Source organism: Paroedura picta, chromosome 1 (assembly GCF_049243985.1).
Source record: "Paroedura picta isolate Pp20150507F chromosome 1, Ppicta_v3.0, whole genome shotgun sequence".
Lineage (NCBI taxonomy): Eukaryota > Metazoa > Chordata > Lepidosauria > Squamata > Gekkonidae > Paroedura > Paroedura picta.
In genome coordinates, this window is record NC_135369.1 from 28,771,881 (window position 1) to 28,798,308 (window position 26,428).

The window sequence follows — 26,428 nt, forward strand, 5'->3', positions numbered from 1 at the left end:
CTTGCAGGGTAGATCGAGATAGAGCGTTCATCTCCTGAAGCAGTAGAAAAAAGCGAGATCGGCATGGTGGGACAAGAGGCAGAACTGAACTGAGAAACCCTGGAAAAAAAACAATGTATACACAATAATGAACGATAGATCTTCACACCATTGGTCAGTTTCAGTTTAATTTCTGTGAAAGAACACTTGCATAATTTTCTGTTTGGGGGTCACCACAACACGAGGAACCGTATTAAAGGGTCGCGGCATTAGGGAAGTTGAGAACCACTGGCCTAGTATCTTCAGCTTTTTTAAATAGAGAAGAGCTCTAACCCCTTGCATGCTTTTCCAGCCTGATGGCAACCTTACTGAGAACGAAAGTAGGGGGGACGACTTTTAATGGAGGTGTGTCTCTGTGGTCACTGCCTCAAGCTGCCCCCAGCCAACCAGAAGAAGAGTAAAAGAATATTGTATCACTTCCACCTTCCTCCAGCACTTCCCTTCAGAAGTGAGGCCTAGCCTTTTGGTGCTTTTCTCTGCCTGGAAACAAGAGCAAATTGGTCCTTGCTGGCCCCCACGATAATTAATCTCTTGCAAACTGCAACTCCTGAAGGTCATGCAGGGCCTCAGAAGCTGGCCACCTTCTTCTCCTGCACTGACTCAGAGTGTGCCTTAATGCTATTTATAGTTCAGTGATAGGATCAGGAGGAATAAGCCCTGAGTACTCTCGGGAAGCACGCTCTGCCTATCTTTGCATTGCTTACGGCAATGGAGCCGCTGACTCTCTGGTGGGGAAGTTTGGAGTTCTTATGAGGGTCGTTCTGGTGGGGACTCTCCTCTCCATCTTCCCCCTTTGGCAAGACTATCTCAGGATCTGCTGCACAAGATGAAGTTGGATATGGCAGAGAGAGCAAAGAGAAAATCACTCCGAAGCAGCCCATGTTTCTCTTTTCCAGCAGGGTAAGCAGAGAGACGTTCTTGTGTTGAGAATGGTGGAACTGGAGGAGTGGAGAAGAAGGCCATCAGCAGGAGAGGCTCTGCACACTGGTGCCCAGGGTCCAGATTTTGGAAAAGTCTTCTTCGTGTCACAGATTGGGGAGGGTGGGGAGACACATCACCAAAGGGGGTGCTGGTAAATGCTCAGGTTGAAAGTGTTGTAGCATAGGGGTAGTCAACCTGTGGTCCTCCAGATGTTCATGGACTACAATTCCCATGAGCCCCTGCCAACATTTGCCTGTTGTAGCACTTTCTCTCCATATAAGATGCCCCACCCTTTTCTGCTTTAGTGTCCTGCATATTTAACTTTGTTGGATCTTTTGGGGTATTGATTGAAAGCTAGGTTAATGGGTTTTCATTCTTTTATTGATAAGGTTTATTAGCTGGTATCTTCAACTGTAAACTGTTTTGGGAGCCAGGCTTGGCTGAGAATGTGAGATATACTTTGTGGAAGAGACTGTCTTGAGCGACAGCTATGTAGTCGTCTTATGTATCTTCTCCAACCATAGAGAGTCACCCTTCAACAGAACATTTGGCCGTTCAGGGGGCCTTTGACTGTATGGACGGGGAAGATGAGGGCTGGAGGGGGTTCCTGATTGCTTGCAACTCACAAAACATAGAGGTTTCCTGGGTGAAAATTAGAAGTCCAAAGCTTCCCCACCCACCCACCCCAACACTTTGTCTTGTAGTACATAGTTAATTGCATATCATCTATTAGGTTTAATAACCCTTCTCTGCCAGATAACCCGAGAAACCAGATGATGAATACCCCCATTCTGTATGGAGCAAACTGTGCAAATACGTTAGCTAGGATCGATGCTGGTTGCAATCCTAGTTTATTGAAGAAGAATATATAATCATAGACCTTTTATAAGAGCTTGTTTTAATTTCAGTTTGATAGTTATTTAGGTTGTTATTAAGATATAATAATTAAGCCATGTCGATTGAAGAAGAAAGAGCAGGCTTGGTGTTTATACCCTGCTTTTCTCTACCAGAAGGAGTCTCAAAGTGGTTTACAATCACCTTCCCTTCCTCTCCCCACAACAGACACCCTGTGAGGTGGGTGGGGCTCAGAGAGTCCTGACATAACTGCTCTGTGAAAAGAGATCCATCAGGACTGTGACTAGCCCGAGGTCACGCAGCTGGCTGCATGTGGAGGAGCAGGGAATCAAACCCGGCTGGCCAGATTTGAAGTTGCTGCTCTTAAGCACTACACCAAGCTGGCTCTTGTAACATTGCCTTATTTTTCAAATGAAACACATGGAGGACCCCTCAAAAAATATCCCCATTTTACAGAAGCGGGACAGAGGCAAAATTCACACAACAAACTACTTATCCTCTTGCTTTTTAGCACCATTTTCCAGTGTGCAATCCTGGTAGCACCTTCTGGTAGCACAACATGGTTGTCTGCATGTCCCAAGGAATCTGGAATTGATTCATGCCAAAGATAGGACCTGGGGTAAATAGACTTATGGACTGATGCACTCTAATTGTTGATGTGCAGCTGAACTGTTGTTTTGGTTGTTTTTAAGAGTGCAAGTGGCTGAAGGAGCGCTCCATGGTTCAGAAAAACTGGGTGTCATTCAGACTTTGTGTCAACTCTTTTTCCTCAATGGACAATGATGGGCCTGGAGGGTGTGGGAAAGGGTGGGGCCTTGGGTGGGCATGTCCACAGCTATGCTTCCCAACCATATTCTGCATACTTCTAGGGCAGGGGTAGTCAAACTGCGGCCCTCCAGATGTCCATGGACTACAATTCCCATGAGCCCCTGCCAGCGTTTGCTGTCCATGGACATCTGGAGGGCCGCAGTTTGACTACCCTTGTTCTAGGGTTTCTCAAAGCCTGGAGAATGTTTCTGGGGTTCTCAATGGTTAAAAAAAAGTTGAGAAAAGCTGTTTTTGTTATCCTTTGTCTATTTAGCAAGAATCGGACTCAGTCTGTCAGAGAAAGGGTTAATGTTTATTAACTAGTTGCTGGTGGGAACAGGCAAGTGTGGGTCATGTGATATTTTTTTATTGTTCTGCAAAAGTGTTTAACCAGCCATTGCATACATGCCTGTTACCCATGTCTGCAACTAACAACAGAAGAGAAGGATTTCCACGTCCTCCCTTTGTTCTTCTCTGAGACTGCTTTGGCCAGTGAGAGAGATCCATCTTAGACTCCAAACATGTAACAGCTAGCACTGTAGAGCTCCATCATGAGCTATAGGAAGCTATGTATTTTTTTTTGTTTTATTTCCAAGTTTCCCCTACCCTGTAAGCTTAGTCAAATAGTCTTTTTTTACCCTATAACACTGCCTTGTTTGGTCTCATCATTTATATATTAGCCCTGCTAACTAACATTACTTTTACATAAAATATCCAACAGTTTTAAGACATTGTCTAGTAAACAAACCACATGATAGAATCATGGAGTTGGAAGGATTCATAGAGGCCATCTAGTCCACCCCCCTGCTCAATTCAGGATCAGCCTAAAACATCCAGGATAAGCATCTGTCCAGACGCTGCTTGAAGACTGCTAGTGAGGGGGAGCTCACCACCTCCTTAGGCAGCCCATTCCACCCTGAACTACTCTAACTGAATTTTCCACCCTGATATCTAGCCGGTATTGTTCTACATGTAGTTTAAATCCATTACTACAGGTCCTCTCCTCAGCTGCCAACAGGAACCACTTCCTGCCCTCCTTCAAGTCAGTCTCTCAAATACTTAAAGAGAACAATTATGTCCCCTTTCAACCTCCTCTTCTCCAGGCTGAACATTCCCAAGGCCCTCAGTCTTTCCTCATAGGGCTTGGTCCCCAGGCCCTGGATCATCCTCGCCACTTTCCTCTAAACCCTCTCAATTTTATCCACGTCCTTCTTGAAGCGAGGCCTCCAGAACTGCACACAGTATTCCAGGTGTGGTCTGACCAACACAGTATACAGTGGGACTATGACATCTTGAGATTTTGATATGATGCCTCTGTTGATACAGCCTGAGACTGCATCCACCTTCTTTACTGCCATGTCACACTGTCTGCTCATATTTAGCTTACAGTCCACAAGTACCCCAAGATCTCATTCACACACACTGCTACCCAGAAGTGTCTCTCCCATCCAGTATGCATGCTTCTCATTTTTGTGACCCAAATGTAGAACTCTGCCCTTCTCCTTATTTAATTGTATCTTGTTCTTATTTGCTCACTTTTCCAGCATGTTAAAATCTTGTTGAACTGTATTTCTATGTTCTGGGGTGTTCACTACTCCTAATTTGGTGTCATCCACAAATTTAGTACAACGAAGCTCTCCAGGTGTATTCCACAGAAAGGAATCCCTGAATATGAGCATATAACACTCAAGACGAGATGAAAAGCATACAAATGTAGACTGAAGAGACTGGCATTGTTTTGTGCGTGATAAAGCATGTGGGAAGGGAATGATGCTGAAGGTTCAGTCTCTCTTGATCACTCTTTGCAGGTTTCTTCTCATGAGAACGCCTTTGGTCAAGTTCATTTGCGGCAACCACAGATTCACTCCTAGACTTGGTCCCCACTGATCTGAGCCAATGCAATGCATGTGGTTTGCAACACATGGACTTCTGTATGTTGGACAACATCTGAATAAGGTGGCCCCAGCTTGGACTCCTTGGTGGCACCATGCAGCTCTCAGCCCACCTTGGACTGAAAAGGATGGTGATGCGGTCTCTCCTCTTCTTAGTACTCCTGAATCACCATTCGTTGCAGAGACCCCTGGCAGCCAACAGCAACGGCATAAGCAGGGATGATGGGCACCAAGGGAGCACCGGGCTAATCCAGTGCGGAGAATACAGCAACCAGGTCTTGCCCAATGGGAGGTGCAAAATCGTAGCCACCTTGCCCCAGCTGGACGAGCAGAGGTGCCCGGATATGTTCCGCTGCACGGATGAGGTCTCTTATTGGCTCCATGAAAACGAGGAGCGGAAGCAGCAGATCCTGGAACTGCGTGAGCTCATTGCTGAGCTCCAAGAAGAGCTGAGGAACCATCGGCATCGCCTCAAGGTTCTGGAGTTGCAGGTAAGGTGTCCTATACAGGTGGGAAAAGAGATGAATACAGAAGTCACTCCGAAAATTCTTCTCCCTGGAAATGAAGGCCTGTTTGCCCAGGGGCAGAAGCACCGCACCCCCAAAACTTAAGAACTGGTGATCCATGAAGGAGAAGGAGTTAGAGATTCAAATCAAATTCACACTCCCCAGTTAGAAGCTCCAGCACTGTGGAATGCCCACTTGCCATTTCAACAGCCCAATGAAGTTAGTTAGTTAATTAGTTAGTTAGCTAGTTAGCTAGCTAGCAAGTTATTATATTTGTATGTCGCTGCTCCCAGCCTGCCATCTTGCAGTGGCAAAGAACAATAAAACATACAACAAAATCATATTCAAAAACAATATATAACCCCCAGAGTTCTCTTCCCCCTCTCTTCTTCTAACACCTCTTCTCCTCTCTCTCCTCTCCCTTCTCTTCCCTTCTCCAGTCCTCCCTTTTCATCTCCTCTCCTCTCCTCTCCCCTCCTTCCCTTTCCCTTCTCTTCTCTTCTTTCCCTTCTCTTCCTCTCTCCTCCCTTCTTCCCTCTTCTTCTCTCCCTTCTCTTCTACTCTCCCTTCTCCCCTCTTTCCTATTTTCCCCTTCACTTGCCCTCTCCAGTCTTCTCCCCTCTCCTCTCTTTTCCTCTCTGATTCTCCCCTCTCTCCTCTTCTCCCCCTCTCTTCTCCTCTCTCTCCTTTCCCATCTATTCTTTCCCTTCTCTTCCCCTATCCTCTCCTCCCTGCCCTTGTGCATGCAGAATGACATCATTCCCAGGACACTTGCCATTCTAACACTGGGCATCCTTGGAGTGACAGTGACCACTGAGCTGGATGCTTCAGTCACTGATAAAGCAGATGAACTGTCTGGGAAGGAACAAGGTTGGAGGAGAGATGCAGGGAAGACCCTCCCTCTCCCAGCCAGCAGTCCCAGCCCAGAGTGCCTTGACACTGGATGTTCAGAAAGGGAGACAGAGAACTGGACAGTTGCCTTGTCAAGGTACCACTAGAGTGACCTAGCAATATACTAAACTTGTGCAACATAAAACAAGCAGTTTAGAGGAAGTTATAAGGGAACAAAAGCATGAAGTAGGGTTGGGGGGGGTTAGGAAAAGGAAAAGTCAGTAATGACACGTAAATGAACCATTTCCAACATGAGCACCCATCTCTAATTTACTACCTTGTGAATATAGCAGCCTCTAGGAAGCTCCAAAAGGCAACTGTTGGCTACAAAGTTGTAGAAAGGAGCAGAGCAACAAAATGAGGAGGAACCAACATATAAAGGCTGGGGATCCTGAGGCTTTTCTGTTCAGGGAAAAGACAATCAAGAGGAGCCATGATGGTGGTAGGAAGGGTCATCAAGTGGCAGCTGACTTATGTTGGCCCTGTAGAGCAGGGGTAGTCAACTTGTGGTCCTCCAGATGTTCATGGACTACAATTCCCATGAGCCCCTGCCAGCAAATGTTGGCAGGGGCTCATGGGAATTGTAGACCATGAACATCTGGAGGACCACTGGTTGACTACCCCTGCTGTAGAGACATTCAGAGGTGGCTTGTAGAGACATTCAGAGACATTCAGAGGTGGTTTGTCATCGCATCACAACCCTGGTATTTCTTGGAGGTCACCCGTCCAAATACTGACCAGGGCAGACCCTGCTCAGCTTCTGAGATCTGACAAGAGTGGGCTAGCCTGAGCTATCCAGGTCAAGGTGAGGAGCTGTGATACACATTACAAAATTAAGAATGGGGCACATAAAGAAACAAGAGAGCATTCTCCCTGTCCCTCTAGGGGCCACCCAATTAAATGGATGGGCAATGGCTTCAGGATGATTGGAAGAAAATAATTTTTCATACAAATGTTTTTGGATTGTGGAAAGCACGGCCACAAAATGTAATGATAGCCACTAATTTTTAGCTACCTTTAAAAGAGGATTAAACAAATTCTTGGAAGATTGGTCCTTCAATACCTATTGGCCTAAATAGCTAAATGGAGCGTCCAGGTTCAGAGGCAGTAGCACGCTGAATACCAGTAATGGGGGGCAGCAATAGGAGAAGCCTTGGGCCTCCATACTTTGCTTGTACACCTTCCCATACCTTCCAGGGGCACTGGGAGGGGGTCACTGTGAAGCAGGATGCTGGACCAGATGGACCACTGGTCCGATCCAGCAGAGGTGCACTTAGGTTCTTAGCAATTACAGCTTACAGTTCTTCATAGGGCTGTTTAAGGAATGGAAGAGAGAAGAATGAAATTAATTCTCATATGCTCTTTAATACATCAGCGTCTGGAATGGCTTAAGAAAACACCCACTCACACACACACACCGATCACACCCCAACTGAGTAACAAACAAGACCTGAGATGACCTCCAGGCTGTATGATGAATTGCTGAGCCAAGCCCTCTAGGAAGAAAAAAAGTTGGCCTGTTATTAAGTTTCATAAATCTTTCCCACTAAATGGAGCTCCAAATTGGTTTATGGGGATGGCTCAGCCGCATGATTCCTCACTTTGCATTCTTCATCTGCACAAAACTGATTGTTGATATCCAAGCATTTGCTCTCCAGGGGAAGATCACTCTAAAAAAACAAAGGAGCAAAAGTCTACTGGTGGGAACCATCCCCTGGACATACCTCACTGAAATGACATGGGAAATGACAAAGCACTTGCCTGGACAGTCAGGAATTCCCAGGCCTAGCCATGGCCATCACTTAGAAGGGGGTGAGGGACACAAGCCACTTGCCTGGAGAGAAACACCAAATGAGCGACATTTGTGATCTGGGCCTCCCTTGAAAGGGAGGTATCTAGAATCACACTCAAGCCGTTGACAGAGGATGCTGGTGTTAACTGAGCTCCCTCAAGGGCTGGGAGATGCATCGGCTGTCTCTGTGTGCTGACCCAGCCAGAGGACCTCCATTTTGGCTGACTCCACTTGAGCCAATCCGTCACAGCCTCCAGAGGTATCTGGTCGAAGGGTGTTGACAGATGGCCTCCTTCAAGAGAAATAGCTGTGTGTCATCAGAGTAAAGGTGACAACTGGGTTTATTTCTGTCAGGTAAAAAGCTGAGCTCTGATGTGCACAAAAAGGGAGCCAGAATCCTTTGTTAAGGGAAGTCCGGAATGAGAGAACATTCCAGAAGAGTGTCTTCAAAGACTGTGAAGATCAGGGAGAACTGTTATCATTCTTCCGCCAGCATCTGGGGGAGAGCCATCGAGGCCTAGCAAGCTAGCTGAAGAAATGGTTTCAGGACTGTGTCCTGGATAGAGTCAGGGCAAAAGCTTAAACAAATTGAGTCACTATATGTTTATTTATCCTTTCTCTCAATTAAAAGAACAGGATGATGTTTTAGACCCAGAGGACTGTATTTAACAATTCACATTTAAAAAAAAATCTTTACACAATAGTTAGCCTGTGTGCTTTTTCTTTTTGTAAACAGTGGATTTAATTAAAATATTTATTTCATTTTTTAATTAAACGGGATGACTAAAATGGGTATCATTTTGACCAGCAAAATCATTCCCGAGGAGTAGCTGTGTTAGTCCAAGGCAGCAAACTAAAACAGAAATCTAACGGCATCTTAAAGATTTAGGGTTGCCAACTCTGTTGGGAAATACCAGAAGATTTTTAAAATTTATTTATATATTTATACCCCACCTCTCATGACAATGTTGCCTCGATGTGGCTTACAAGTAAAAACCATAAAATATATCCCATAAAATCCCATTAAAATTCCATTAAAACAACAGTTACAATAGTTTGTGGGGTGCAACATGATGCAAGATTTGTGGATGTAAGATTTGTGGGGTCCAATATTTGGAGATGGGAGGAACCTCAGTGGGGTACAATGCCATAAAATCTACCCTCCAAGGCAGACATTTCCTCCAGGGGAATTAATATTTGTAACTGGAGATCTCCAGCAGTGGCCTGGAGATTGGCTCCCCTATTAAAGACTGACAAAATTTATTCCAGCATAAGCTTTCATGGGCCAGACTTTGTCTCCCACCAGTTAACTTGGCTATAAAGGTGTCTGTAAAAAGATTAGGCATCTGAAGAAGTAAGATCTGACTTGAGAAAGCTTCTGCTGAAATAATTTTTTAAAAGTATTTCCAGCCCACCTTTTCACTAAGGTGGATTACAGCATAGAACTGTGCAATCAAACAGCACAAGGCATCCAATAAAAGTAGAGCTGATTTTTATACACCGCTTTTCACTACCCGAGGGAGTCTCAGTGGCTTACAATTGCCTTCCCTTCTTCTCCTCCCCTGTGAGGAAGGTGAGGCTGAGAGAGCTCTGAGAGAACTGGGACTGGCCCAAGGCTACCCAGCTAGCTGCATGTAGAGGAGGAGGGGGAATCAAACCCAATTCTCGGAATTAGAGGCCATCACTCTTATCCACTTGACCATGCTGGCTTTCGGGGCATGTACTAGGACTAAGATGACAAAAATTAGAAACAATGCAAAACAGAGTTCCAGACGTACTTCATAGTGCTTTGAAAAGTTCATTACCTGACCTTGCTGACCATAAACTGTTTTGAGTTTGATGCAAGGCTGCCTGGAATCCGCAGATGTACCTCAGCTTGATCTCCATATTCCAAGAAGATCGCTGGCTGGTTGGGAGCTCTTTGTAGAACATGGTTGCATAGAAGGTTGGTCACTCTAGGTTGGAAAATGCCCAGAGATTTTGGGGGTGGAGCCTGAGGAGGCCAGGGTTTGAGAAGGCCAGGGACCTCAGTGGGGTACAGAGGCAAAGAGTCCACCTTCCAAAGTATCCATTTTCTCCATGTACACTGATCTCTGTCGCCTGGAGAACAACTGTAATCCCAGGAGACTGCCAGCCACCAGCTGGAGGTTGGCAACATGGTTGCATATGGTATCTAATAATGGTGCTCAAATATCGATGGTACAGTTCTGGTTCCCTGTGATGCCTGCCAGTTTGAACACTTTCTAAAGTGGTTTTTGACCAGGAACCTTGTTTTTAAGCAGTCTTCTGCACGGAATGCACACGGGGGTTTCAAAGAAACCAGAAAATGGCACAATAGCAAATTCTTGCAGAAGCTCAGTCCCCTCCCCTTAGACCGCTCCCTGCTTTAACACCAGCTCTTCTTCCTTCTTCCTCCAAAGCATGAAGAGAAGGCTAGCCGGAACTCTTCCATGGAGCAGCGGGTCCAGGATCTGGAGCAGCAGTACCATGAGTCCGTTACTGTGCAGCACATGCAAGCCACGCTGCTGTACAACATGCAGACCCAGATGCACAACCTCTCTCTGCTGGTGGAATGGGTGCGGCACAACCCTGGCTGCCTGGGTCCTGCAGAGATGCGGCTGCAGCAGGAGATGCACCGCCCAGGTGAGATTTCTGGCCCTGTCTGCAGCTCGCTCATAACTGATGCTCCCAGGCTGCCAATCAGAGCAGACATTACTGGGTGAGATATGAAGAAATCGTTCCAGTGGGATACTTTAGGGCAGGGGTAGTCAACGTGTGGTCCTCCAGATGTCCATGGACTACAATTCCCATGAGCCCCTGTCAGTGTTTGCTGGCAGGGGCTCATGGGAATTGTAGTCCATGGACATCTGGAGGACCACAGGTTGACTACCCCTGCTTTAGGGTGCCCACATGGCCCAGGCTAGCCCAGTCCCATCAGATCTTAGGGTTGGCCCTGGTTAGAACTTGGAAGGGAAACCACCAAAGAAGACCAACCAGGGTTGCTACGCAGAGGCAGGCAATGGCAATCCACCTCTAAACATCTCTTACCTTGAAAACCCTGTGGGGTCACCATCATTTGGCTGAAGCTTGAAAACAACAAAAAAAAATAGTTTAAGAGGGCTTCATATATACCGTCTCTCCCCAGGGAGAGCTTGGGCTTGGTTCAATCTAGATCCCATGTATTTGTCTTTTTAGAGATCCATGGTATCTATCTGCCAAATTCTCCTCCAACACCACATTTCAAAGGAATCGGATTTCTTCTGGTCAGTTTCTTCACTATCTAACTTTCACAACCATCCATAGTAACAGTGAAGACTAAAGCAGGCATTAACTTGATCTTGGTTTCCACAGACAAATTCCTTATGCTTAAGAGTCTTTTCTAGCTTCTTCACAGCTGCCCTTCTCAGCCTCAATCTTCTTCTGACTTCTTGGTTGCAGTGTCCCTTTCAGTTGATCCTATTACCTGTGATTTTTTAAAGAAAGCCCTCCAGATGCTGGCCATTGTGGTCCTTTTCTTAGGCATACATGAAGTCTCGAATATACCCAGGAGCAGCCTGGGAGATTATTTTAGCGCACCAACATAAATCTGTGCACAGTTTGCACATGAATTACTGGCTGCTGTTCAGCTTTCTCATATCTCTTTCGGTAAAGCCCGCCTAAGCAGCCCTCTGGTCCCATAATAATCTTTCTCTGCCGTTCCCTTCACAGCCTGGCTCTCAGCATCCCACCTACCCCTCCAATATGTCTTAAAGATCTCATCTTAAAGAACTGCATTTGGCTTTGTGGCTTGAGGCCTTTGCCTTCTTCCCCCACCCACCAAAAATTTGACCTGTCTCCTGAAGAGACATCCGCTCCCTATGCAGTTTTCAAATGAACTCTCTCTGTTCCTCTTGTCACTGAATGAAGCAGCACCTGTGTCCCCTGCAGAAAACCTGACATCCAGTTGCTGACATCTGTATTTTGAAGTCTGCTGGCAAGCATCTTGGAGAGCCAGGGGGGACACCTTGGGGCTTGCTGCTGCAATCTGCTGATTAGATGCCAGGCAGTTTCCTACGTCCTTCTGGCCAAGCTAGGCCTCCCCCCAGGGGCTCATGGGAATTGTAGCCCATGGACATCTGGAGAGCCGCCGTTTGGCCACCCCTGCCCTATGGGGTCACTCAGCCAACTCAGATTTCACTTCAGTTCTGTCTCCCTAGGCTCCATTAAGGCAGCCCCATGACCTATCTCCCAGGTTTTATTTCCTGAACCTTAGGGATCAGGACCATGCTACAGATAGACCCACAGAAGAATCTCCTGCTTGCTCCTCAGTGATCCATGCAGCAATACCTACACATTGCAAGGTATGGGTTGGAGGATCCAGCCAGAGTTCCCATTCCGTTTCTCCTGATTCCCCTCATCACTTCATTCCCCACTGCATGTAATCCCCAGCATACCCTTTTTGGTGGACAAAGGGGACCCCTCTTTCCTGCAGCGGAAAAGCTGGCTGGAGATGCCTCATGTCTGTGCAAATGCGCCCAAAATGGAGATGTAGGGGATTTGTCTTTCTCTAACCTATCAATACAATGCGTCACCAGAGATGTGAAAGCCTGGGAAAATCCTAGGGATATGCAGGAAACAAACAAACATATTCTCCATGTAGCTTCAATGCTTCCATCTTGATACATGCCCTAAAGATTCTACAGCTTCAGACCCACATGTTTGAGAGAGTCACGATCTAAGCCTTCTAGAGCTTTAAAGTATGAATACTAATAATGAAAGAAAACCAGAAGCCATATTTCTTTAGGACCAACCAAGATGACGCAACACACTGTGCACCAGAACTCTCCGTTGGGCTGAGTGCTTAAAAAAAAAAAAAAAAAAAACAGGAAGAAAAAGGCTGGACGGGGGGGGGGGGGGGAAGGTTCACGCTGCAGTCTAAAGGCCTCTTCCCTGCGATCTAAGTAGAAGAGTAGACAGGTTTAAATGGATGCCTCTGTGCACTTTGCAGAGTAACATAAGCAAAAGAGCCCCGGTCGCTGCTCCAAGATGAAAGGGAGGCTGGATGAGAAGCAATGCAGATGTGCATACTTAGGCTTTGTTGGGGGTGGGAACCAAGGGGGAAGAGCTGAAATCTTCATGGGAAAAGAAGCCTCACAGCAGAGATGTGAACAGGAAGAGAGTAAGAGAGCTCACACGCAAACAGTCCCTGGTCTTGTGAATTATTTCCCCTGATTTCCCACTCAGGTGGTTTCACTGATGCTCCCCACACCTAGGCGCACTGAGCACCTCCCCATTCATTCAGCCCTTGGTCCTCCCCAGGAAAAGGTTCCTATGAGACCCTCTTCCATAATGAATGGAACCTTTGGCACCAATCCACAAAACAGAACGAGCTCCTTGAGTCGTTCACCAAATCTAGCCTGAGCCTTTGGCGTAAGCAGAGGCCAAGCATGCTGTTTTGGCCAGCCGGCTGACCACTTCTGGCCTCTCAAGGGCTGTCTCACAAAGAGACCGTGTCTGATGCTTTTCACTGGGCATTCTGAGGATTGAATCTGGGACTTTCTGCCTGCCAAGCAGATGCTCTGCCACTGAACCATGGCCCTAAGAACATTAAAAATGCCTAGGCATTAAAAATGCCTAGGCCAGTTCTCCTGGAGGGCCAGTGACGGGGCACAGAGGCTGAGGCCTTCCCACAGGATTTCAGAGGTTTTGACCATGGGAGGTTCCCTTTTGTCACCATGTCCGGTAGCCACTGAGGCACTCAGCCTCTGGGAATCTGATCAGTCCTCTTTAAAGCCATTGATTGTGACCCACCCGACAGCCTTCAGCGGTAAATTACACATTTTAGTCAACTTTTTCCTTGCTTGGCCCTGGTTTTCTTGTGCTTGGGCTCTGAGAGTCCTGCTGCCTCGTGATACTTTTCTGAATAGCGTGATTAGGTGTCAGACTTCTTCCTGTGTAGGCCCTGCTCATGGAGGGAAGAGCAGAAAATTCAAGATCCCTGCCTTGGAGCTAGTTTGATGGAGCTGTTTTCTTCCTCAGATGTGAGGCATGCCAAGAACTGCCCCATCGACTGTGCCTCCATTTATTATAACGGAGTCCGCCGTTCCGGTGTCTACAGCATCATGCCTTCTGTGGAAGGGCTGCCCATTGAAGTGCCGTGTGAGATGGATGTGGAAGGTATGGTCAGAGGCAACGGTGCTTCCTATGGGATCGTCCTGGAAGGCTGGCCAAACATTGCCTCTTCCAGGAAGAGGATATGGGGAACCATGTCTGAGAGAAGGACTCTCAGAAGCTTTGGTGTGTTTCACACATGGTTGAAACCCTGACTCCATTGTATGTGTGGAGAAGGGCAAGGCCAGTGCCTCTTGCTCTCCCATTTTCTTCTGAAATATTTGGTCTGGGCTCCTGTACCACTGGCTGTTTCCCCACCAGAGGCAGCTGGGGGGCTGGACAGGGGAAAATGGAAGAGAGAAACACACTTGGCCTTTATATAAAACAAGAGATGCTAGATGTTAAAGAGGGGAGGGGTTGAATGATAAGAAGAGCTTGGGGGCTTTACCCCACTTTTTACTACCCAGTGGAGACTCAAAGCGGCTTACAATTGCCTTCCCTTCTTCTCCCCACAACAGACACCCTGTGCGGTAGGTGAGACTGAGAGAGCTCTGGTAGGACTGTGACTGGCCCAAAGTCACCTGGCTGGCAGCAAGTGGAGGAGCAGGGAATCATACTCGGTTCTCCAGATTAGCGACTACACTGAGCTGGCTCTCAAATAATAAATGCAGCTGGGTTTTAAGCTGCATCGCCCTGGCTAGCCAGCAGGGCTTTCTCCACTTTGCTACCTAAATTGTCCATGGCTTTCCTTTAATTCCTCAATCTAAAGGTATCATATTTCAACCCCAGTCTTTCTCCAAGGGGCTCAGGGGAGAGTTTGCCCCCATTTTAGTCCCTTGAAGGCAGCTTGAGAGACGGAGAGGGTCCATTCCTTAGTGCTGGAGTATACATATGCTTTGCATCCCACTGGTCCCAAGCACAATCCATGGCATCCCTGCTAAATTGGATCTCTGTGGCAGCTTCCAGCAGAGTAGGCAAGTCTAGATATGCCAAAAACCAGACTCAGTAAAAGGCAGATTCAGTGGCTCAAGAGAAGGACACCCAGTGAACTCCATGGCTAGAGTTGCCAATTCTGGATAGCAAAATAAGTGGTGGGGTTATTTTAGGGGTGGAGACTAGGAGGGGTGGGGTTTGGAGAGGAGAGGAGAGGAGAGGAACTTCAGTGGGGTATAAGGTCATAGAGCTAACCCTAGAGTGCTCCAGGGGAGCTGACCTCTGTGGTCTGGCAATCAGTTCTAATTCTGGGAGATCTCTAGGCCTCACCTGGAGGCTGGCAACCATGTGGCCGATAAGTTATTTGAACCCAGACCTCCCCAGTACTAGTCAAATATCTGCACTTTGAGAGCCAGTGTGGTATAGTGATAAAGGGGATCCAGCTAGTATATGGGAGAACTGGGTTTGAATCCTCATTCATACCACGAAAGGTCACTAGGTGACCTTTAGCTGGTGACATCTTCTCAACTTTAGGAAAGGTAAATGTTGTGAGCTGCTTTAGTTTCCCATTGGTTAAAAAAAGTGGTGTATGGATGCCAGCCTCCAGATGGCACCTGGAGATCAGCTGGAATTAGAGTCCAAATCATAGAAATCAGTTACCCTGGAGAAAATGGATGCTTTGCAGGGTGGACTCCACTGAGACTAGACTCCACTGAGATCCCTGTTCTCCCCCGTCTCCATCCCACAAATCTCTAGTAGTTTCCCAACCTGGAGCTGGCACTCCTGCCACCCCCCCATCCTTGCCAGTGGCCAGAGGGGACTTGGCAACCCTAAAGGTGGGGTATAAAGGTATAGAATTAAATAAAGCCACTACATCCATACTGCCTCTGGTGCCCCTGTCCTAAGCGCTTGGGATAGAAGCAGGTTAGAAATTCCGCACACTGACTGAATCCTTGACAGGTGGAGGTTGGACAGTCATCCAGCGGCGGCAAGATGGTTCAGTCCACTTTAACAGGACGTGGAATGAATACAAGGATGGGTTTGGCGATTTAAATGGTGAATTCTGGCTGGGCAATGAAAACATTCACAAGATCACCAACCAAGGGGACTACTCTCTCCGCATTGATCTGGAAGACTGGAATAACAAGCACAAGCATGCCTTCTATCAACTCTTCAGGTATGGGTGGATGAGGCCGGAGCAACAGCATTGGGCCTATGAGGGCAACCAACCAGCAAAACTCCCTTTTCAAAAACTCCCCTTAGAGTTGCTCCCCTAGAGTCTCCAGAACATTCTTTCCACATAGTTAACTGAGGCAATAGCACCACCTGCTGTGAACTGAAGAAATGAAACGTCCATCTATTGGACAGCCAAGGACATATATGCCCAATATATTCATGATGCATCTCTGTGTTTACTACATCTACTGTTTACTACATAAGCGATAAAACGATGCTGTAAATCATATAATACATACAATAAATAGTGTCCAAATGACAGTCCTTCTCACCACTCTATAAAAATGCCTTCCTGAAGAATTCCATTTGACGTGTTCTGTTGAATGCCAGACAATTAGAAGCCTTTCTGGCCACAAAATGGACGCCATAGCTGAGGATTCTCAGATATGGGCAGTTGTTGATATTACCCATGTGCAGGGTGGCACCTGCAGAAGACGTTGCTCAAATGAGCACAGTTGTAGTAGTCGGCCATATTGGGAGAGGCTGTCTAAGCTAAGAGGGACCAAGACCATGAAGAGCTTTGGAGGTGACAGCCAATACCTGGAACTGAACCCAAGGCAGCCAATGTACAGGACTTTTAGGGGGAAGGTGTTACAGTACATTCCAAAACCTTTCTGAAACGTCTTAATTAGTCCTTTCTCACTTTTTCTTGAATTTTTGAACACTTTTTCTATTATTTTTCCATTTTATACCATTGTTAGTAGGGTTTCATGGAGTTGATGAGTAGATTTTTGTGTTATTTCTTGTATTTCATCCTTTGGAGGGGTTACCCCCCCTCCCCCCCAAAAACAACCTTGTGGATGGCCCAGGAAGAATTGGTTACCCATGGTGTGCCTGCAAATCAGGTATAATATGCATCCTCTGTACCATTCTATACCAGCTAGCGTTTCCCGGTTGTCCTTGAAAGCACACCCATGTAGAGTAGCTGGATGTTTTATCACATCAGGTGTTGCAATTGTCTCAGTTAACTTTGCTAAAAAGGCAAGCAATAACTTACTTCCATGCACTTCAGTGTTGTTCACTGACCTCCAGTGCTCAATGGAACAAATGACTTGGAGCAGACTGAATTGTGCATCCTTATTTCAGGAGAGCAGGTATGGGATTCTGCTCCTCTAGTCTCCTCGCACAAGAATTTCCTGTCGACATTATTGGTGCAAGCCAAAGGATATTATAAGGTCATGCGTATGGATTATGTTTGGGGCCTTTTGTGACAGACTTTGGAGGGGATCTGAATGCACAGCACCTGCCATAACCCATAACTTTTATGTTTGCTCTGCCCAGGGAAGAATGTGAGCCCCATCCCACACCTCAGGTTGCATGTATCCTCCAAAGCCGCTTTGTCCTGGGAATCTTTGAGAATACCATCCCAAGAACATCCTGGCATCTTCCCTGTTTTCTTTTCAGCATTGAGGATGAAGCTAACTATTACCGTCTGCAAGTGGAAGGCTTCAGTGGGACAGTAGAGGATTCCTTTGCCTGGTACCATAACAAAAGGAGCTTCAGCACACCTGATTCCGGAAACATCTGTGCAGCCATCTCCCGTGGAGGCTGGTGGTATCACCAGTGCTTCTTCTCCAACCTCAATGGAGTTTATTACAAGGTAAGGTCTGGCGGTCGACCCTGACCCACACAACCTTTATGGCCATCTCTCAAAGCTCACAAAAAATTATTTATTAAAGTTTTATTCCCACCCGTCCTCCAAAGAATTCCAGAGTGTTATCCTCACAGCAACATTACGAGGAAAGTTAGGCTGAGAGAGAATGATAGGCCCATGAATGTGGTCACAAGTTGAGGTCTTGAACCTGGCCCTCCACAGGCCTAGTTTAACACCCAAGCCCAGTAAACCTCGACCTGGTGTTAGTGGGCACCACCGTGCCTATTGATGTAGTTCTGGAGGCCCACTTGCTTCTTCCTTTCCCCCCATCTTTTTAAACCAGAAGCTGTGCAGGATGGAAATCTAGGCCAGCACTTGCTAGATATTTGTTTGTTTATTTAATTATATACCACCCTCCCCGAAGGCTCAGTCAGGGCGGTTCACATAAAACAGAACAGAAACCATACAGATGATTTAGATTAACAATAACGAATGAAGTGAAACAAGCAACATGGAACAGTAGAAAAATGTGGGAAACATTAAATTAACCCATACTGATAGCCCAGTGGGTTGGGTGGAATTATGGTGGGTGACATAGGAGGGGGGCTCAGGAGGAGGGCCCTTGGGAAGTGATGGCACGGGTCGACCTCAACCAAATGCCTGGTGGAGGAGCTCCCTTTTGCAGGCCCTGCGGAACTGCTTAACATAGAAGCTTTCTGGTTCCTGGACTCTGTAGGAAGGGATGTTACCAAAGAGTGAGGTCCGGCCTTCGCAAGTGGCAGGAAGAGGAGGCAGTCTGGGCAAGAGGCTGAGTCACTTTTAGAGTCTTCTTAATTTCCTCCTTGTTCTGTCCTCTCAACTCCTACCTCCTCTACAGGGCGGCAGATATTCCTTGAAAAACCGCAGGATCCTAGGACCCGATGGGGTGGTGTGGTACACATGGAAAGACACGGATTATTATTCCCTCCGGAAGGTGACCATGATGATCAGGCCCCGTACCTTCCGCCCACATCTCTCCCCATGAAGAAATCAGCCATTTGTGGTGGTGGTGGTGGGGGTGCATTTCACCTCAACTGGATTGCAAACTTCAGCCACAGCCAATGACTGTGTTGTGATTGGTCAGGTCACCGAGACGTGGCATCTCTTGCCAGCCAGCCATGAGAACCAAACAGAAATCAGCAGACAGGCCATGGCTTGTGAAAGGCCTGACAGATGACTGTTCGCACCGGTGCTATTTGGAGGGGAGGAAAGAGGGGTGATCGATCCTGAGGCCTGGAAGAAGTTGTGGTTTCTTGAGAAATGCTGCTTTCAGTTCCGTCTGGTGTGGCTTGCTGGTTGGAATCCAGCAAGCTGCAAAATTGCGGGTCTTAAAATATTGACAAACTAGTGGAATCATTGAGGGCGGAGAGTTTGAAGCAGTGCAGTACTTCCCCCTGCTGGAAGAAGGCTGGGATTGACTGTATTGCTGAAGTTGCTCTTTTAGGTTAGCAAAGAGGTGTGTGGAGTAAGGCTTGTCTGGCCGTGAGGATTTCACAGGGTCATCTGTTGGCAAGCAAGAAGAACTACTGTGCGGGGGGGAAAGAGACACCTTATGACTGTGGGCTGGGTGTTTTTTTCCTTCCCCTAGGTTTTATAGTCCGCTCTTGGTTAGGACTTGGACAGGAGGCCATTCAGAAATACCAGGTGCTGAAGGCTGGATCTTTTTCTGCAAAAAAAAAAACCCACCCTTACCTGGGAGGAGAGAGCTAAGGGCTGTGAGACCAAGGACTTATTCCAGATGAACTGAAAGGAACTGCGGATGCAGCTGGAGGATGGGGGACTGAATGTTTCTAGAATGATTTTGCTCCATGCCTTTGGGGACAGAGGTGCCTACAGAACAGGGAGTTATTGGTACAGCTGGATCCTGACCCCTTGGCTCTGTCCTTCTACTACCACTGTGGCTGTTGAACTCTTTCAGGGTCTCTGGACAAATTGTGCATGGAGAAGTAGCTTCAGAAAAGCAAGGCCACTTGGGGTGGGAGGCTAGGGGGAGATCTGGGGACTATGATCACCCTGAAAGCCCATGGATTTGGATAAGTCATATGATTGGTTTCCGTCTCGTGGGTCTGGGTGGTCAGAGGGGATCTTGGGCTAGGGGCCCCTGGGTGACAGACAGCCTTGCTGAAAGTTCAAACATCATAAGGAGGATAGGCTGGCTCGGACTAGTTCCATTTACACTGATTGAAAAGACTCACTTCAAATGTTTTGCTCTGATTCTTTCTCCTAATAAAAATGATTGCATGCTCGGATCCATGCAGAAGGTAATGACTTTGTGATTAACACCCTTCAGTTTGCTTTGCCTCCAGGTTTACAGGAAACCCAATTAAAATTTCCAACTTTTTTCCCCTTCAGGAATTCCTCATGCAGAGTGCATTGCAATGGCCTGATATAGATGTGGGAGCCTGTCACTGCATCTGTTCCTTTTGCTAGTGGGTGACACAGGCGAGCCAGCCAAAGCTGATTAAAGACAGGCGGATATCTGGGTTTCCAGAGAAAAATCTCAAGGAATACTCTCCCCCCCACACACACCCTACTGCCAATCTGATGCTAAATTATCACAAAGAAAACTCTGATTTAACAATTGCATTATAATGAGGCATCAGTTAAGATAAGAGGTGTTCATCATCACCTTTACCTTTTAAAAAAATTGTAGATACATGAGTTGAAGGAATTGTACTCAGATAAGGAATTGGAGTCTACAAGTCCACACAAAAATGAACTTTACAGATGTTCACAGATCCTTGTGTAGTTGTACTTATATTGGGTCTTGCTGCTACATTATTTTTAAACATTAAGTTGAAGCTAATGGCGGAATGGGCCTGCTGAGGTCTGTAGGCCCTGTTCCACCCTGTCCTTCATAGTTTTACCAACACCTGGAGAGGCTTTTCTTTCTCAGGTAACCACTGCCATCAGCTGACCTGTGTAAGGAACTGTCTGCTGGGAGGATCAGGATTCCCAGCTTCCCTTCTAAGTTCTGAGGACTTGCTTCTGTGTCTCCAGCTGCCCAGGGCATGGTCACCACAGGGACAGTTACTGCCTTGTGTACCCCTGAAGGAATATCCACTTACTACTGACTGCCTTCCTCCTGGCACTCCTTTTAAAATAGCGTGTCCAGGATGGTGGAGGTCTATGTAGTACAGAGAAACAGTACCAGCATCAATAGTTACAAAGTATTTATTAAAGAGAATATGTTCAAAAGCATACTTTTAGCACAGCACCAGATTGAGCAAGGGATGGAAAAGAAATGTGTAAAACAGAATTTCTCTAGCCATCTCTCTCTCTCTCCGTGCTTGATCAGATGTTAAAATATATGACCGGCTCCTTAGATTAGAATGTTATAGATCTCTATGGCTCTTCTTGTAGTTCAGTAGTTTAAACTGAGTGCAAGAGAGGATCAGCCGGAGTGGTGGGAGCTGAAAGGAGCCAACCCCAGCTGAGGTGGTGAGGGTCTCTCCTGCCATCCCAGCTGATCTTTGGCATAGCTAAATATATCCAAACAAAAGCCAAAAAAAGTCTTTATTTAGGCTCAGCAGTACCAGTAGCCACTCAGATTCTTTGGTCTGTATACAGCTTTAAAAATACCAGGAAAATATCAGTAAGCTATTTTGGAGTATTTTTCCAGCTCAGTTTATGCTACATACATACCCCTAGTGCAGATTGTACCTCATTGCAAAAATGACTCCATCCAAAAAACTCCCTTCCCATTTTAAAAGGCAACAGTGTTCTATTACAATCATATTTGCATGTAACATATATTTAGCCCCTCATGGCAGAGCATCAAAGAACTCACATTGTCTTCTTTGCACGTTGGCTGCATGGAGAAATTCACCAGGAAGTATGACACCTAAAACAGTGTAGTTCTATAAGAAAGTAATCCTGAAGTAGTTTGTCTGGGCGTTCAAAAGCAATCCCAGCTAGCAGTGGCTCTCCAGGACTGTGGGATAACCAACTTCCTGATATTTTTGACCGGTGATTGAACTGAGGACCTTCTGTGTGCAATGCAGATGCCTTACCCTATCATGATTCCTGGGCCCAAAAACAGCATGAGAGATGTTGGAGGACTTAGCTGAACGGGCCATCCCTCTTTCTGTTAATACAAATCTACCTCTTGAGGCTCAACTCATTGTATGTAAATTTGTGAAAAGGTCACAGAATAATGATTAAGCTGTTTTACAAAAATACAAAGACATGCTCCGAAGCCCCGAAAGATAATAACAGCTTACGTTGCTCAAGAGAGAATATAATTATCCAAAGGATAATTCTATAAATACATTTCAGAAGAACTTGGGTGTGGACAGACTACAGACTTCTAAACTAAGGAAATGGTGTCATTTCCCCCCCCCCCCCTTGGAACAAGGCAAAACATCCGTCTTACTACATGAGGGCAGAAGGATCAGAAAGCCTAGAGCAAGAAAAAGACCAGCGTCTCACAGGATCTGAGTCCTCATCTGCTACTTCCACATCATAACAATACCAACGGATGCAGCAAGGCCACTGCATGCCCATAGGGCAGGGGTGGGTAAACTATGGCCCTCCAGATGTCCATAGACTACAATTCCCATGAGCGAATGCTGGCAGGGGCTCATGGGAATTGTAGTCCATGAACATCTGAAGGGGCACAGTTCTCCCACCCCTGCCATAGAGAATCATGCCATGTTTACCACAAACTCAGCCTGTCATTCCGTCCTTTGTCAGGCTCTATTTCAGAAAGAAATCTTTACTTGTGGATTTATGACATGAGGCACTTCATTGAGGAACGATCCTGTCATAAGACATTACTTCATATTGTGTAGGATTCTGTGTTTAGGTGAGACAGTCACTCTCCGTCAGCCTAAAACCAGCTTGTTTTACTGGTTAAGATCCAGCTTGGTATAGGGGTTAAGAGTGGCGGCTTTAATCTGCGGATCATAGAATCGTGGAGTTGGAAGGGACCTCCAGGGTCACCTAGTCCAACCCCCTACAACAACGTAGGAGACTCACAACTACCTGCCCATCCACAGTGGCCCCAATTCCATGCCCAATTCCTCTACATGCAGCCAGCTGGGTAACCTTGGGCTGGTCACAGTTCTCAGCCTCGCCCAACTGACAGGATGTCTGTTTGTGAGGAGAGGCAGGGAAGGCAATTGTAAGCTCCTTTCAGACTCCTTCAGGCAGTAAAAAACGGGGTGCAAAAATCAACTCTTCTCTTCTTCTCCTAAACTACCTCACAGGGTGATGGTTGTGATGACCAAATGGAAGAGAAGGACAATAATGTTGGGAGCTACTTTGAGGCCCCCAGTGGGGAGGAAGGCCAAGAGGGCTGGTTTGACCTTGAGTTCTGCATAGCCAGTCCCCTTTGGCTGAGGCACTGGGTTGGGACATGCTGCCTGCCACTGCCTCCTCTGGCCAGAGGGCATGGGCTCCTGCTTGTGCCACCTGGTCTGCTGGAAAGATAGCTGCCTGATCACGTGCAGCAGACCAAATCTCTTTGTCCCCACCTGCCCGAGCTGAACCGTGCAGCTTCCCGCCTGCAGGCAGCCCCAGGAAGGCGCCCACGGGCACTGGAGCCTGTGGAAAACTGCTGGCCAGCTTGCAAAACGTGCCCACTTATGTAAGTGTGTGAACACAATGATTGGCCAGGTTGTGTGCACTGTGCACAGCAGCCCTAGCAAGAGAGAAAAGCCCAGTGCTTATGTAAGGGATGCAATGCGTGCAGAACACTGAGGGTTGGGGCCAGGCGAGGCCTGCCAATTGGGTGAGTCGGAGCCTGCTAAGCTCCTGACCCAGATGTGTGCTGCTATTATCTTGCCTCCCTCCCTCCCTCCCTCAGCAGCACAGGGAAGATTAAGGAAGAGGCAAAGCCAAAAGGCACGCATGAGCTCTGGGCTTCCTGCATGTGGAACAGTCTGGGTGGAAGGGGGAGTAAGGTGAAGGTCAAGGATGGAGCAGGCATTCAGAAATGAACACTGGGCTTGCCCACGGCAAAGGAAGATGCTGTGCACTTGCACATGGGGAGTCACATTCCAGGTGGTTGGATAATGCGGGGGAGCTGGCAAGAAATAAAAGTCTGCCAAAGGCAACTGAAGAGGCACAGGCGTCTTTGGAGAGCGGCCACAGTTGAAGGTGGCTTGTTGTGGTGGGCAGCATTCGCAGTTCCACTTGTGGTTCACGCTCATTGCTGAATCTGGGCCTGTGACCGAGGAAGGTGGGGGATTGTGCAGCTGCCTCACTCCCCCTCCTCCTCTTCCCTCCCCAGAGCCTGTTCCCATTGGCTGCAGAGGAAAGGACACGCAGTAATGGGTTTAAACTACAAGTACAACGATATAGGCTAGATATCAGGAAAAAAATGTTCACAGTCAGAGTAGTTCAGCAGTGGAATAGGCTGCCTAAGGAGGTGGTGAGTTCCCCCTCACTGGCAGTCTTCAAGCAAAGGTTGGATACACACTTTTCTTGGATGCTTTAGGATGTTTAGGGCTGATCCTGCATTGAGCAGGGGGTTGGACTAGGCGGCCTGTGTGACCCTTCCAACTGATTCTGTGATTCTATGACCCCCTTCTTTGTCTCCTATTTCAACCCCTTCCACCTCACACCCTCTGACTTCCCTGCCTTCTGACAGCCATGGCCTTTCCCACATTGCTAAGCAACAAGCCTCACAGCTGTGGGAGATCTTCAGCCTCTGTTTTTGATGGACTGGCAGGGGCCCTGTTAAGTCATTATGTTCTCAGCTGTCAAACCTCGGAGATTGATGTGATCTTCTTGGTATGCATGGTCACTGTCTTATGTCAGCGAGGCAAGGTGTTTATTTTCCAGCTTTGGGTCTCTGCTGTCCAAAACCCAGATTGTTGAAGGTATGTGTACCCTTGTGTGTAGTGAAGAGGAAAAGGACGCACCTGAGAGCCTGTAAGGTACTACAAAATGTTGGGAGACCCAGTGCAAATTGCTACTCTGCTGTGGAAGCTCATTGGGGGGCCTTGGGCCTGTCACATTTTCTCACCCTAGCCTACCTCACTGAGTTGTTGTTCTTGGGGGAAGGAAGATCAATGTCAGCCACTTGGGGTCCCCCCCTGGTGGGGAGAAATGCGGAGTGACCACATGTAGCAAGACCATTATAAATAGACCACTGTAAATACTGTGCTCTCATGTTATATGAAGAGATGTCACACCAAAGCGGGCTTTGGAAGCACAGCAAGAGTGTGTGGGCTTTTGGGAGACGGTGTGCGCCAGCAAAAGTTGACCGGGGGTGTGAAGCTGGCATTTGGCATGTTTCTGCAGGTTTTCCGTTTTATTTTAATAAGACATTTTAATCCTTCCTGGATTCCTTGCTATGGAATGAACTGCGAATTCAGATGAATCAGGAGGTTAATCAGCCCCTATCCATCTCTGTGGGATGTGTGACTGGATATCTACCAGCACTGGAGGGAAAGGTTTCCTACTTTTATTTTAGAATTAAAAACATTGACTTTATTGGGAGGAAAATTCCCCCTAAAAAGCCTCACAGTGTGGTCCTAAGCAGAATGACGCTCTCTGTAAATCCATGGTCTTGAAAGGGTGTCATTTTGCTTAGGAATATCCTGCTAGAATGCCTGAGCGTTACCGCTGTAATATTTAACATCATTATTGCTTCAAAGGCATCTGCTCCCTACTTTGTGAATTAGTCACGTGGGTGATCCTATTCATTCAAGGACAGTTTTGTGAATGGAACAGCATCACAGTGCCACTAAGTAGCCAATCAAATCTTGCATTACTGACAGCAAGAGAGCTTGAGCAAATGAGGACAGTTTACACAAACAAACTATCTTGGGAAAGGCATCAATAGGAAAAAGAAGGCATTTTATAGCATTGCCACAAATGTTCATTCGCTAATAATTAACTGTCTAATATTGTCATTCCCAGAAGGAATTACTCCTGAGATTTCTATATAAAACTTTTTATTTTACCATGAAGTCACTGCAACAGATGTTCAGAGGTAGTCATAACCCTGGTACTCCTGCTGGTTTCCCTTTTAAATACCAACCATGGCCAATCCTGCTTAGCTTCTGGAGGAAGTGGCAGCTTTGAAGGTGGACTCAGTGGCATTTCGTGTGTGGTGAGCTCCCTCCCTGTTATCAAGCAGACCCCTCCCCTCATTGAGGGGTTGTTTGAAAAACATATTGTTTGAGAAATTCCTTGGATGTTAAGGTATGGGAATTTTGGGATGATTTGGCATAATGTAGAGCAGGGATAGTCAGCCTGTGGTCCTCCAGATGTTCATGGACTACAATTCCCATGGGCCCCTGCCAGCCGACGCTGGCAGGGGCTCATGGGAATTGTACTCCATGAACATCTGGAGGACCACAGGTTGACTACCCCTGATGTAGAGGTTTTTACAATATGTCGTTTTTTGACAAATAAACCAACATGTTTCACTTTCTTATTATTTATTTCTGTGGTAATCCAAAGCCACTGAGGAAGAATTTACCCTTTGAAAATGAGTGTTATACTGGAACTCGTTCTGGCTTGGCTTGCAATTCAGGAATTACATTATTCTTAGCCGTCTTGTTAGCTTTTCCCCCTCCTTCCCACTTCTTTGGCTGACTGGTCTTCACTTTAGTCCCCAGTTGGGGTCTGGGGATTTCTTTGTTTGGTGCCTCCCCCCCCCCACTTCAGGAGTTTAAGAAGCCAGGGGAACGCCCCCCCCCCAAAAAAAAACAACAACAGGCAAAAAGCCAGTGGGGAGTGCTGTTTCTACGTCACCTGGAAGTGACATAGGGATGTTGGTGACATGGGGGGGATGATCTGGTTTGTGGGGCAAAGCTCTATGGTAAGACCCTTATTCTACCATAGAGTTTTGCCCCAAAACCAGAGAGTCACCCCT

At 47.0% G+C, this 26,428-nt stretch overlaps 1 protein-coding gene across 1 annotated transcript; it reads left to right on the forward strand.

The window, feature by feature from the left end:
* Window positions 1–758: 758 nt before the first annotated feature.
* Window positions 759–19,563, forward strand: LOC143833880 (fibrinogen-like protein 1). The gene is made up of 7 exons (XM_077330161.1): window positions 759–939; window positions 4,431–5,005; window positions 10,124–10,346; window positions 13,722–13,859; window positions 15,687–15,903; window positions 17,367–17,562; window positions 18,434–19,563. The coding sequence occupies exons 2-7, from the start codon at window positions 4,610–4,612 to the stop codon at window positions 18,578–18,580; spliced, it is 1,317 nt and encodes a 438-aa protein (XP_077186276.1). The 5' UTR covers window positions 759–939; window positions 4,431–4,609; the 3' UTR covers window positions 18,581–19,563.
* Window positions 19,564–26,428: the final 6,865 nt, after the last annotated feature.